The sequence below is a fragment of the Mya arenaria genome, chromosome 4 (assembly GCF_026914265.1).
Source record: "Mya arenaria isolate MELC-2E11 chromosome 4, ASM2691426v1".
NCBI lineage: Eukaryota > Metazoa > Mollusca > Bivalvia > Myida > Myidae > Mya > Mya arenaria.
This window is the reverse complement of record NC_069125.1, coordinates 58,645,936-58,659,341: the sequence shown is the minus strand read 5'-3', so window position 1 is coordinate 58,659,341 and position 13,406 is coordinate 58,645,936. Positions and strand designations below refer to the sequence as shown.

The following is a 13,406-nucleotide window of genomic DNA, read 5'->3' as shown; positions in this document are numbered from 1 at the left end:
CAATAAGTGTATAAAGGGTAACCCACTACTACACACCTATCACAATAAGTGTATAAAGGGTAACACACTACTACACACCTACCACAATAAGAGTATAAAGGGTAATGCACTACTACACAGCTACCATTATAAGTGTATAAAGGGTAATGCACTACTACACAGCTACCATTATAAGTGTATAAAGGGTAATGCACTGCTACACAGCTACCATTATAAGTGTATAAAGGGTAATGCACTGCTACACACCTACCACAATAAGTGTATAAAGGGTAACTCACTACTACACACCTACCACAAAAAGTGTTTAAAGGGTAACCCACTACTACACACCTACCACAATAAATGTATAAAGGGTAACCCACTACTACACACCTACCACAATAAGTGTATAAAGGGTAACCCACTACTACACACCTACCACAATAAGTGTATAAAGGGTAACACACTACTACACACCTACCACAATAAGTGTATAAAGGGTAACCCACTACTACACACCTACCACAATAAGAGTATAAAGGGTAATGCACTACTACACACCTACCATAATAAGTGTATAAAGGGTAATGCACTACTACACAGCTACCATTATAAGTGTATAAAGGGTAATGCACTGCTACACACCTACCACAATAAGTGTATAAAAGGTAACCCACTACTACACACCTACCACAATAAGTGTTTAAAGGGTAACCCACTACTACACACCTACCACAATAAATGTATAAAGGGTAACCCACTACTACACACCTACCACAATAAGTGTAAAAAGGGTAACCCACTACTACACACCTACCACAAAAAGTGTATAAAGGGTAACCCACTACTACACACCTACCACAATAAGTGTTTAAAGGGTAACACACTACTACACACCTACCAGAATAAGTGTATAAAGGGTAATGCACTACTACACAGCTACCATAATAAGTGTGTAAAGGGTGACACACTACTACACACCTACCACAATAAGTGTATAAAGGATAACCCACTACTACACACCTACCACAATAAGTGTTTAAAGTAGGGATGCAAACGAATATTCGAATATTCGATCAAACGTTTGGTATTCGAATGTCAAAATCGGTATTCGAATATTCGATGTGTTTTTTTTGTTGAATAATAATAATAAATATTTTGCCTACGACTATGTTGTTGTATTTAAGATTCGTTTGTCTTGTTTAAACAACGATTGGCCCATAATGCCAGAGGTGTGAATGTGATGACAATACACTAAACACGCGGCATGTATCATTTAGGGACATATCGTCGGGTACTATAAATAGTCCCCGTGTTTTTACAATAACTAGCTTAATGTAAAAACACGGGGAGTGACAGAAAACGACAAGTGACAGAAAAAAATCCAATTATTTTAGGTAAATTGCTTCTACCAATTAAGAATATCTAAAATAGACTAGTTCCCAAGTTGGTTTAGTTTTTCCGTAGTTTATATATTATATGTCAATCCCAGAACGAGGCTGCTCGTCCTACGGAGACTCTCCATTGGCACATAACGCCATTTGACCAAAAATCCATCTAGGTTCACGTTGTTTACAAATATGAAGGCAGAGGAATATTAATAAAAAGTTTTTGTTAATTTTTCTCTGTTGATAAAGTATGACTTTTTGTCTTTCTGAAATGAAGAATTTCAGAGGCTCATTTGGTGTTATTCAGGGTCCGCCACGCGTAGTTATTACGACAAGGAAAAGCTAAAATGCCCCGGCTATTACTTAAGAGAATATTATAAAAGTTTACTACAACTTTTAAAAGATGTATTTTGGTAATCGAATATTCGAATATTCGTTCGAAAGAATTACCGAATATTCGAATATCAATTTTGCCATTCGTTTGCATCCCTAGTTTAAAGGGTAACACACTACTACACACTTACCACAATAAGTGTTTAAAGGGTAACACACTACTACACAGCTACCACAATAAGTGTTTAAAGGGTAACCCACTACTACACACTTACCACAATAAGTGTTTAAAGGGTAACACACTACTACACACCTACCACAATAAGTGTTTAAAGGGTAACCCACTACTACACAGCTACCACAATAAGTGTTGAAAAAGTAACCCACTACTACACAGCTACCACAATAAGTGTATAAAGTGTAACACTCTACTACACACCTACCACAATAAGTGTTTAAAGGGTAACTCACTACTACACACCTACCACAATAAGTGTTTAAAGGGTAACTCACTACTACACACACCTACCACAATAAGAGTTCAAAGGGTAACTCACTACTACACACCTACCATAATAAGTGTTTAAAGGGTAACACACTACTACACACCTACCACAATAAGTGTATAAAGAGTAACTCACTACTACACACCTACCACAATAAGTGTATAAAGAGTAACACACTACTACACAGCTACCACAATAAGTGTTTAAAGGGTAACTCACTACTACACACCTACCACAATAAGTGTATAAAGAGTAACACACTACTACACAGCTACCACAATAAGTGTATAAAGGGCAACTCACTACTACACACCTACCACAATAAGTGTATAAAGAGTAACACACTACTACACACCTACCACAATAAGTGTATAAAGAGTAACACACTACTACACACCTACCACAATAAGTGTATAAAGAGTAACACACTACTACACAGCTACCACAATAAGTGTTTAAAGGGTAACCCACTACTACACAGCTACCACAATAAGTGTTTAAAGGGCAACTCACTACTACACACCTACCACAATAAGTGTATAAAGAGTAACACACTACTACACAGCTACCACAATAAGTGTTTAAAGGGCAACTCACTACTACACACCTAGCACAAAAAGTGTATAAAGGTTAACCCACTAATCTGCACCTACCACAATAAGTGTTTAAAGGGTAACCCACTACTACACACCTACCACAATAAGTGTTTAAAGGGCAACTCACTACTACACACCTACCACAATAAATGTATAAAGGTTAACCTGCTACACCACCTACCACAAAAAGTGTTTTAAGGGTAGCCAACTGCTACACACCTACCACAATAAGTGTATAAAGGGTAATGCACTTCGAAACACCTACCACAATAACTGTATAAAGGTTAACCTACTACTCTGCACTTACCACAATAAGTGTATAAAGGGTAATGCACTTCTAAACACCTACCACAATAACTGTATAAAGGTTAACCTACTACTCTGCACCTACCACAATAAGTGTATAAAGGTTAACCCACAACTCTACACCTACCACAATAAGTGTATAAAGGTTAACCCACTAATCTGCACCTACCACAATAAGTGCACAAAGGTTAACCCACTACTCTGCACCTACCACAATAAGTGTATAAAGGGTAATGCACTTTTAAACACCTACCACAATAAGTGTATAAAAGTAAACCCACTGCTACACACCTACCACAATACGTGTATAAAGGGTGATCCACTACTACACACCTATCATAGTAAGTGTATAAAGGGTAATGCACTACTACACACCTACCACAATACGTGCATAAAGGGTAACCCACTACTACACACCTACCACAATAAGTGTATAAAGGGTGACGCACTACTACACACGTACCACAATAAGTGTATAAAGGGTGACCCACTACTACACACATACCACAATACGTGTATAAATGTTAACCCACTGCAACACACCTACCACAATAAGTGTATAAAGGGTATTGCACTTCTAAACACCTACCACAATAAGTGTATAAAAGTTAACCCACTGCTACAAACCTACCACAATACGTGTAAAAAGGGTGACCCACTACTACACACCTACCACAATAAGTGTATAAAGGTTAACCCACTACTACACACCTACCACAATAAGTGAATAAAGGGTTACCCACTACTACACACCTACCACAATAAGTGTATAAAGGGTGACCCACTACTACACACCTACCACAATAAGTGAATAAAGGGTGACCCACTACTACACACCTACCACAATAAGTGTATAAAGGGTAATGCACTATTACACACCTACCACAATAAGTGTTTAAAGGGTAACCAACTACTACACACCTACCACAATAAGTGTATAAAGGGTGACCCACTACTACACACCTACCACAACAAGTGTATAAATGGTGACCCACTACTACACACCTACCACAATAAGTGTATAAAGGGTAACCCACTGCTACACACCTACCACAATAAGTGTTTAAAGGGTAACCCACTACTGCACACTTACCATAATAAGTGTATAAAGGGTAACCCACTGCTGTACACTTACCATAATAAGTGTATAAAGGGTGACCCACTACTACAGACCTACCATAATAAGTGTTTAAAGGGTAACCCACTACTCTACACCTACCACAATAAGTGTTTAAAGGGTCATACCCCCTAACCCCCCTCTGAAAATCTCAACGGATTTACACGATTTGGAAAAACGACCCCTCTGGATCAGGAAAAACTGGAAAATCCGGCATATGCCGGAAAACTTTCACCCATGCAACAAGTAGTGCATATAGTATCAGCCTTCTAAAAAATACCACAAGTTGAGCATAAAGTATTAACCTGCTATGTCTAACACAATCAGTGCAAACATCTTTAGCCCACTACAACTACCACAAGTAGTGCATATGGTATAACACTGCTACATCTACAACAAGTAGTGCAATCACTAAAATCCTGCTACACCTACAACAAGTGGTGCATGTTGTATAATCCTGCTACACCTACCACAAGTAGTGCATACAGTATAACCCTGCTACACCTACCACAAGTGGTGCATACACTATAACCCTGCTACACTTACCACAAGTAGTGCATACAGTATAACCCTGCTACACTTACCACAAGTAGTGCATACAGTATAACCCTGCTACACTTACCACAAGTGGTGCGTACACTATTACCCTGCTACACCTACCACAAGTGGTGCATACACTATAACCCTGCTACACTTACCACAAATAGTGCATACACTATAACTCTGCTATACCTCTGCTTCATCTACCACAAGTGGTGCATACACTTTAACCCTGCTACATCTACCACAAGTGGTGCACACACTATAACCCTGCTACACCTACCACAAGTGGTGCATACACTATAACCCTGCTACATCTACCACAAGTGGTGCACACACTATAACCCTGCTACACCTACCACAAGTGGTGCACACACTATAACCCTGCTACACCTACCACAAGTGGTGCATACACTATAACCCTGCTACACCTACCACAAGTGGTGCATACACTATAACCCTGCTACATCTACCACAAGTGGTGCACACACTATAACCCTGCTACACCTACCACAAGTGGTGCACACACTATAACCCTGCTACACCTACCACAAGTGGTGCATACACTATAACCCTGCTACACCTACAAGTGGTGCATACACTATAACCCTGCTATATCTACCACAAGTAGTGCATACAGTATAACCCTGCTACATCTACCACAAGTAGTGCATACAGTATAACCCTGCTATATCTACCACAAGTAGTGCATACAGTATAACCCTGCTACATATACCACAAGTGGTGCATATATTAAGTTGTATTATTATGACAAACACAAGTAGTGCATACATCTTCAGCCCACTACACCTACCACAAGTAGTGCATACAGTTTAACCCTGATACACCTACCACAAGTAGTGCATTTAGTATCAACCCACTATGTCTTACACAAGTAGTTTATACATCTTAAGCCTGCTATATCTACCACAAGTAGTGCATACAATATCAGCCTGCTATATGTATATATATTTATCACAAATAGTGCATACAGTATTAGCCTGCTACACCTACCACAAGTAGTGCATACAGTATAACCCCGCTACTCCACACATCTGCCTTCCTGCCATCATATTTTTCACCCTGAAACAAACAAACATGTTTTATTTTACTCCTTAATAGTACTTCCAGATTAAATATACAGTATGCAAAACCTTATCACAATAATTTTTTGACTTACATTTTACTTAAACTACTCATGACATATAATTTTATGATTCTAACACAAATATATTAAGGAGATATACAACATTACATTTCAGGTCAACACTTTAAAATTGTCTTCAATTATCTTTCAACTACGAGGGTTGTCCGGAAAGTTTTGAGACTGCATTCATAAAAAACTTACCACTCATAGGATGCAATTAAAATTTTATCAGCTGTCAATCGTATCTCATATAAACAAATCCTGAAAGTTTCAACAATATACTACGAAGTGAACGTATACAACAAACATTACAGTACAGGTTACAAGCCACGGAGCACTTCGTTGTCTCATTGTATCACGTCATTTACAGTTTTTTTCAAAATACGCTCCTTCTGCACATACACATTTACGGTGAAAATCAACTCATTGCTTGAATATCTCTCCGTACCACCCTTTTATGATATTATGAACAAATGTTCTTTTTAGCTGAACGGATTCGTCAATTTCCCTCTCTGTCCTCCGCCAGTCTTCTTGTAACATGTCCTGCACTGAATTTACGTCAATTTCAGTCACGACTGACGGTCTGCCGCTCCGCTTCTAATCGCACACATTTCCATGCTCGTCACTGAAACGTCCATACCAGCGAAATACCAAAGCCCTTGAACATGCTGGCTTTGATTTATCCCGTGTTAGAAACGTATATGTATTTGTAGGAGTTATTCCGCTGCGAACACAGTGTTTGATCATAGCGCGCTGCTCTGTGCGTGACGTTAACGTTGGTTTTTTCCGACATCTTCGAAATACCTCTCTACTTCCGCTGATCGTTACAACCATGTCTACTGTTAGATTGCGTCAATAATTTGCTTAGTGATGCAGCTGACGTCATACTGTCGTCATATGTTTTGACGTGACGTTTTGGCGTCTATTATTCAGACGGAGTAGTATATATAAATTGTGAACAATTTTCAGGAAACGTCAATTTCAAAGTGCTCCGTGAAGCGCTAGATGGGTTGTCTTGACAACCATTTCCTTCCTTAATTTGAGATTTTTTATTTTTATTTTTCAAAAGGAAACTCGTGAATAGTCTATATACACAGCTGTTTATTGTTTGTTGATTTATATTAAAAACATTTTGAAATATAGACACAGTCTCAAAACTTTCCGGACAACCCTCGTACAATTCAATCTCTTTAAACTGTGAATTAAATTTTCCATGAACTCATTGGCATTTAGTCTTTTATAACAGAAATTATTGAATCCTTCAGGCTTGTATAAAATGCTACAGAAAGAAAATTGTTTCCAGCTGCAATGACACAGAGTGTCATATAACCGTTGAACAATTTCCTGTTTCCTTAAATTGCATTAATTGTAACAGAATTTGCGGAGACAAAAATATGAAGGTGAACATGCTTTATTGATCAACAATTCCTTGTAAAGAAACACACAGGAGACAATCAACATGCACCATGCACAATTGATATCTGTTCCCAACAACAGTTATTGCCTTCAAAAACCTTGTTTGAATTATTTTACTATTTTGGTACTTCATTATTATTGAAATGTGTTAAATTTACTAAAATTTATCGGATAACTTCATATACCAATTGAGATTTGAAAGTTCTTTTGCGAGGGTCTTAACAAACTTTTCAGAGAATATAATACTCAAACAGGATATATTAGATATATTATCAATCTAGTACAATGTACCAGTTTTATTACTAACTTATATGTGAATTTCAAAATGGAATGAAAATGCTCATTTATACGATCACATAATTTCACCTACATGTCAATATTTTCTTCGGTATTGATCTAGCTTCCTGTGACTATATAAATAACTTGCTAGCAAAAATATTTGCAAAGCATAAGCAACAATAAAACATTTTTGTAAGCCAAAGATGGATCATACTGCACAAAAATAACAACATCTGATAAGCCATTCTGGCTGCACAACATCAACATCTTACCCGTATAACCTCCGGGCACGCATAGTGGGGAGACCTAGTAATACAACACAAAATATGTCATGTTTTTAATACCTGTATCAATATTTAGTTACAAGCCATGTATGAAATGTAACAACCACTGCACCAAAAAAATCTGAAGGCCACCATAGGGGCTAAAATCAATGATTGAAATGCTAAGAATAAAGTTTGCTTTATGCCTTTCCTTGTGTGATCAAGCTAATACTCAGCTCACCACCTTTTACACCACTTATAGGCTGTTGCCCAGCACTTACCCACAACTGGTTTCCAGCATGGATCCCTCCACCTGCAGCGAGGCCATCCCAAAGTCAGCCACCCGGATATTGTTCTTCTCGTCAAGCAGCAGATTCTCTGGCTTCAGGTCTCGATGACTGAAACACATGTCACACATTCAATCAAAAAAATGTATCCAGAAAAAGATCATGTCTTTATTCACAAAACATTTACTTACCCAATCGATCCACTTACAAAACAAAATTTTTGAAAAATTTGGGAACAAGAATCCCAAATGCTGACCGACGTCATATAGAAACATTATTGATTGTTTGAACAACAGTCACTTGTTTTATCACCATCACAGGTATTTCACTGCAATTGAGCATCAATAAAAAACTGGAAAAAAAAACACACAAGTCTTCCACAGTTTTAATGAATCAGGCTGGTATTTCATTGATTTTGTCATCATAAAATAAACATTCTATAAGGATTTACAAAAGTCATTTACAGTCATTAAATTTTAAGGATCTTTAATACAAAAAGTATATTGCTTTTTCCTTGAGTTTGTGATGCTGGGAACAAATGTCAGAATCCTTTTTTAACGAAAATAAAACCTGCCAGATATGTGCCAGGGAGAGAAGAATTAATTGGCATTCTAATTCTATGTTGCCTTCAAACTTTACAACATTCCCAAACTAATGATGGGAACAACAAAGACCAGCCATTGTTTGGAAGGAAAGGCTGTATTTCACAGACAGAAGTAGCCAAAACATAAGCTATATGCATGGTTATAAAAAAGTTCATGAACTAATTATTGTATGAGGGCTACTCAAGAAGTTCTAGACTTCTGAATATTACTTAATTTTTTTACGACTGTTGAGCTAAGTTTTGAGCAGGATAACACCAACAAGTTCTTCATCACCTAAAATGAGCTAGTTGCTATGAATGGTCTAAAATTGGCAGTTTTAGGATGAAATACATAAACAGTATATTAAGAATTATTCTTAACAAGTCAATACAATATTAATTTGAAGTAAAAAAATCGGAAGTTGTACATGGGGTAGCAGCGGATGGCTACGGTGGAAAATTAACTGGCAATGACGCAATCTCTTGCACTGCGGCAAAATATTTTTTGCAAGGAAAGTGTTTGGTAGTTAACCAGTAAAATGACAGTAGGACATTCATACCTGGTGTAATCTGATAGAAGTATGGATTAATGCCGCAAAACTAGTCTCAACAAAATGTCCTTGTGAAATCCATTTTTTTTCAAACAATATCTTATTTCTGCATAGAATTATCAGAGACTACTCAACAAAAAGCCTTGAAGCTTTTTCATATGAAGGTCACTTGACCATGACCTACTGACCTCAAAATCAATAGGGTCATTTACTTATCATGACCAACAAGCTTACCAGTATTGATGTATATTGCGATCTACAGCAATGACGAAAACTCTCACGCAGTGGCAACTGTGGTTGGTAGTACACTATGCATCAGGGCTCTCCCGAGGGGGCGACTTGGGCGAAGTGGTCGCATAAAATTCCCAGACTTCGCCCATTTGTATCATCAAAGCGACATTGACTTCGCCGAAAATTTTAGCACATTGTAAATCTGTCAATCAGCGAGTATTTGGCCAATGTCCCATTAGTCAAAACATCACAATAAGCCATTCATACAAATTGGTAATCTCCTAATCCGATAATTGGGCCGTGTCATCCAATTACCAAAACATCACCAGTAGGCGGAGCTATTGAAAGTTAACCAATCAGAATGTACATTCAGAAGACCCTGATCAAATGATATAAGTTCGTTAAAATGAGATAGAATTGGAGACATAATTATGAAATATCGTGTCAAGCATTAATTTAAGTTAAAAGGTAATTAATATATGTATTGAACAAACAATGCAAGACATTTAAACATTGTTGCTTTTGAAGCAGACGGCCATAGCCATCTCGGGCCATCGGCAAGTAGGCGCTAAGAAAATCAATAACATGACGTATCACCAAATATTTGATTGGTTTTAGTGAAATGTTCATGATGAAAAATGATTTGTAAACACAAAAAAATATTATTTTTTTGCTTTATGTAGAGTTTACTTACAGTAATTTTCTCCTGTCACAGTTAAGATGTCAAAAAAAAATCAGCAAGATCGCCATTTTGTCAGAACAATTTTCCGAGTTAATTTTTCAATTTCCCATTATGTATTGGTAAATTTTTCATCAAGGACACTGATTTAAATGTCATTTGGTTCTTAAATGTCAGCATATTTAAAATTATTTAGCCAGAGACAAGTAAATAACAGCACAGCTGAATGTGACATTCGTACCCTATCCCGAACATACCAAAACAAGATTCGTCCCCCTACTTTATTGACAGTTCATTTATGAGGTCATTATGATTATTTCAAATCCTTAGATGTGTTTTTTTGCTTCATTTTAGATGCTATTTGGAGATAAACTATGTGACATTGACAAATACACTTTTGCTGAGCCAAAAATGATACATTATTTTATGAACATTTTATATAGTTATAGCAATCAATTTGAATGTGAATATAAACTGAGGTGTGTGGTATGGCATAGTTTTTGTATCAGGTGTTATAAAAAGTATCACTTCTCCCTAAAGTCTCCCCACTTCTCCCTAAATTGACTGAAGGGAGAAGTCACTTCTCCCAAAATTTTAAGCCTAGTGAGAGCCCTGTGCATGACTCCATTTTGGGTGTGACACCTAAGTTTCCACAATGTTATTGAAAAACTCATCATTTTATGGAAAGACGATGCACCAAAATTAAATGTATTAGGGCTGTAACCAGTACCCGAGTACCCAAGTAATCACGAGTCAAAGCAAAATATTCGACACAAATACTCGCTAATGCTGAAATCACTGAATCGCGATTAAAGTGTAAAATGTAATAAAAAAATAAAACAAAACGATTTATTTCAATTCCAGCAAACAAGTGGTTGTTTAAAATAATAAATAATGCATTGTTTATCCGAAATGTTCGAAATGCATTACACTGGCGCAACCAGAAGTTAATTCATACAGAGCTAGCATTCAATTCAGTGTGTGGTGTTCGAATGGAGAATGCTTTTTGTCAAGGATTTAAGGGAATATAATGTTTTAAAAAGAATACAAATATAGAAATAAGAAATAAAAAGTCAAAGGGCATTAAAGAAATTATGAAGAGAAGATCTACAATAATAAAATAAAATGCGAAACTTATGTACAGCTATCATTTATTTTCGTCAATTTTCGTCAACATGGCATCCCCGTCAACAAAAACAGCAAATTAAGTAGCTAAGATTGAGTGTAGCTAATTAACTTAAATTAAGTGTGTTTTGTGTAAACGAAGTTTAAATGTTGTTTACCCTAAAATAAAATAAACAAAAATGAAGCTTTTGTTATACTTTCATTATTCATTTACTTTTAAAATATATATGTACTGCTTTATAACCAAGTGAATCATGAATCGATTCGTGGATCGCAAGTTGAAGATCGCAATTCGAATTGGATCGCAGGCAATACGCAGCCCTAAAATGTATGAAGAGCAGAATCCCTGACAAGGACTACGGCACTTGTTTCTTTTTGGTTTAAATTTCTTATAGTAAGATAATTATGGAAAAAGTCCATAAACCTTTTTAACAGACCTTGTATTTCTTAAAAGTTCAGGCAGATGCATACAGGCACTGTAATATAGGGATATTTGATAAACAAAATGTCATTTTTTCCTAAGGCCAAATAAAAAAAATAGGTCTGTTTCAGGTTACCCGAGCGACCCTATTTTTTCCCGCCGACCCTAACCTATTTTTCCCTAGAAAAAATGTGATTTGGGTACAAAAAGCATTTGTTACGAAATGTATGTACGTAAAGTTGACAATATCAGAGTTGGATTTCTGAATGTATTTACCGTACTTCACCTTAGAGTTCGGACACCTTAAAATAATTAATTTTTCGCTCTCCGAATTCATAGAAAATAACAATTTTTACGTTTTATCTACATGTATGGTATACCTGCCTTTTTTCTTCATGTCTGCATTTTACCACTTATTAATTTATCCGTAGTTATCAATGGTTATTACGCCTATAAGTGTAACTCCTTCATCAAGTTAATTAAAATCCCATTCAACACCATTTTATACATGCATTGAAATGAATAAACACCTTTTATCGACTTCAGATCAAACAGTCACATTAAGTGACGTCACATAACTCTCAGTTATACTCACGAGGATCTCATGGAGAGCATGGATATTGCTATGCAGGATTAATGTTTCTGAGTGGTGTTTTTGATTGTAACTTAAGTATTGCATTTCTAACTTTAATTCATCACATTAAATACTTACCTGTAGCATTGAATGTGTTGAATTTTATTGTTCGATTGATGTTACAATGAGTATTACTGTATGATTATTGCTTCATAAAGTCTATATTAAAAGTGTGGTACAAGTTTTAAAGTTTATTGGCGGATCGTTTTACAAACATGTCATGTCTGTGTTTTCTTAATCTCTTGATTGCCCTTGTTGTTTATTTAATCCTCCATTAAAATATCACACATCCTTTTCAACAGGCAATAAATCGTTTAGGATGGGTAGTAACTAACTTACTTATCACAGTGATGTATACAGTTAGGTAATCTAGCCAGGCATTGTAACGATAAAGATCAATAATTTTTGTCTGTGAGACTTAGTAACTGTAAAAGTTACAATCGAAGTCAATTCTTGAACTATATTTTCTTGTAAGATAAAAATGTGTCAGATACTGACTCTCGGATTAATATGTCAGACTTAAGTGTGCAATTTTGGCAATAAAACCTGCATGTTACTTGTTCTTCAAACCTGAACCCCCAGGTCCTCTTGACAGCATTGAGGTTTCCTTGGCTGATGGCTTATATGGTAAATTTGCTGTCCCACTCTTCATGTAATTATGTTGCAGGGAGGTTAGCATTCTACAGAGGGTGATTGAAAGCAAAAGGGTGCATAAAGAAAAGTAAAACCGTTCCTGGAAAGTCTTAAATAATAGCAGAGTGGTGTACCATAACTTAGTTGAAATCCAACCATCATTGTCAAAGTATTTAACCAGACAAATATGTTTCCTTTGAAGCATGGAACTTGTTTATAAACTACTGATAAACCTGAAAATTGATTACTTTTATTTTTATTACTTTCTGAGTCAACAGTTACTGAAATCAACATATCAAAAAAAAAATAATAAAAAAAATAAAAAAATATTCCGACCTACCTACCCTATTTTTTTTGGCAGCGTTACCTGAAACGCACCTATTTTTTTATTT

At 36.2% G+C, this 13,406-nt stretch overlaps 1 protein-coding gene across 3 annotated transcripts in view; it reads right to left on the bottom strand.

Annotated features, from left to right (window-relative positions):
* The window catches only part of LOC128232418 (serine/threonine-protein kinase BRSK2-like), an 87,092-nt gene that overhangs the window by 26,204 nt on the left and 47,482 nt on the right, over positions 1-13,406 (bottom strand). For all 3 annotated transcript variants that reach the window (XM_052945949.1, XM_052945950.1, XM_052945951.1), the window contains exons 5-7: positions 8,152-8,268; positions 7,880-7,913; positions 5,780-5,848 (exon numbers count right to left, since the gene is read on the bottom strand). In XM_052945949.1, coding sequence (XP_052801909.1) covers positions 5,780-5,848; positions 7,880-7,913; positions 8,152-8,268 — 220 coding nt within the window. The remainder of the gene's footprint in view (positions 1-5,779; positions 5,849-7,879; positions 7,914-8,151; positions 8,269-13,406) is intronic.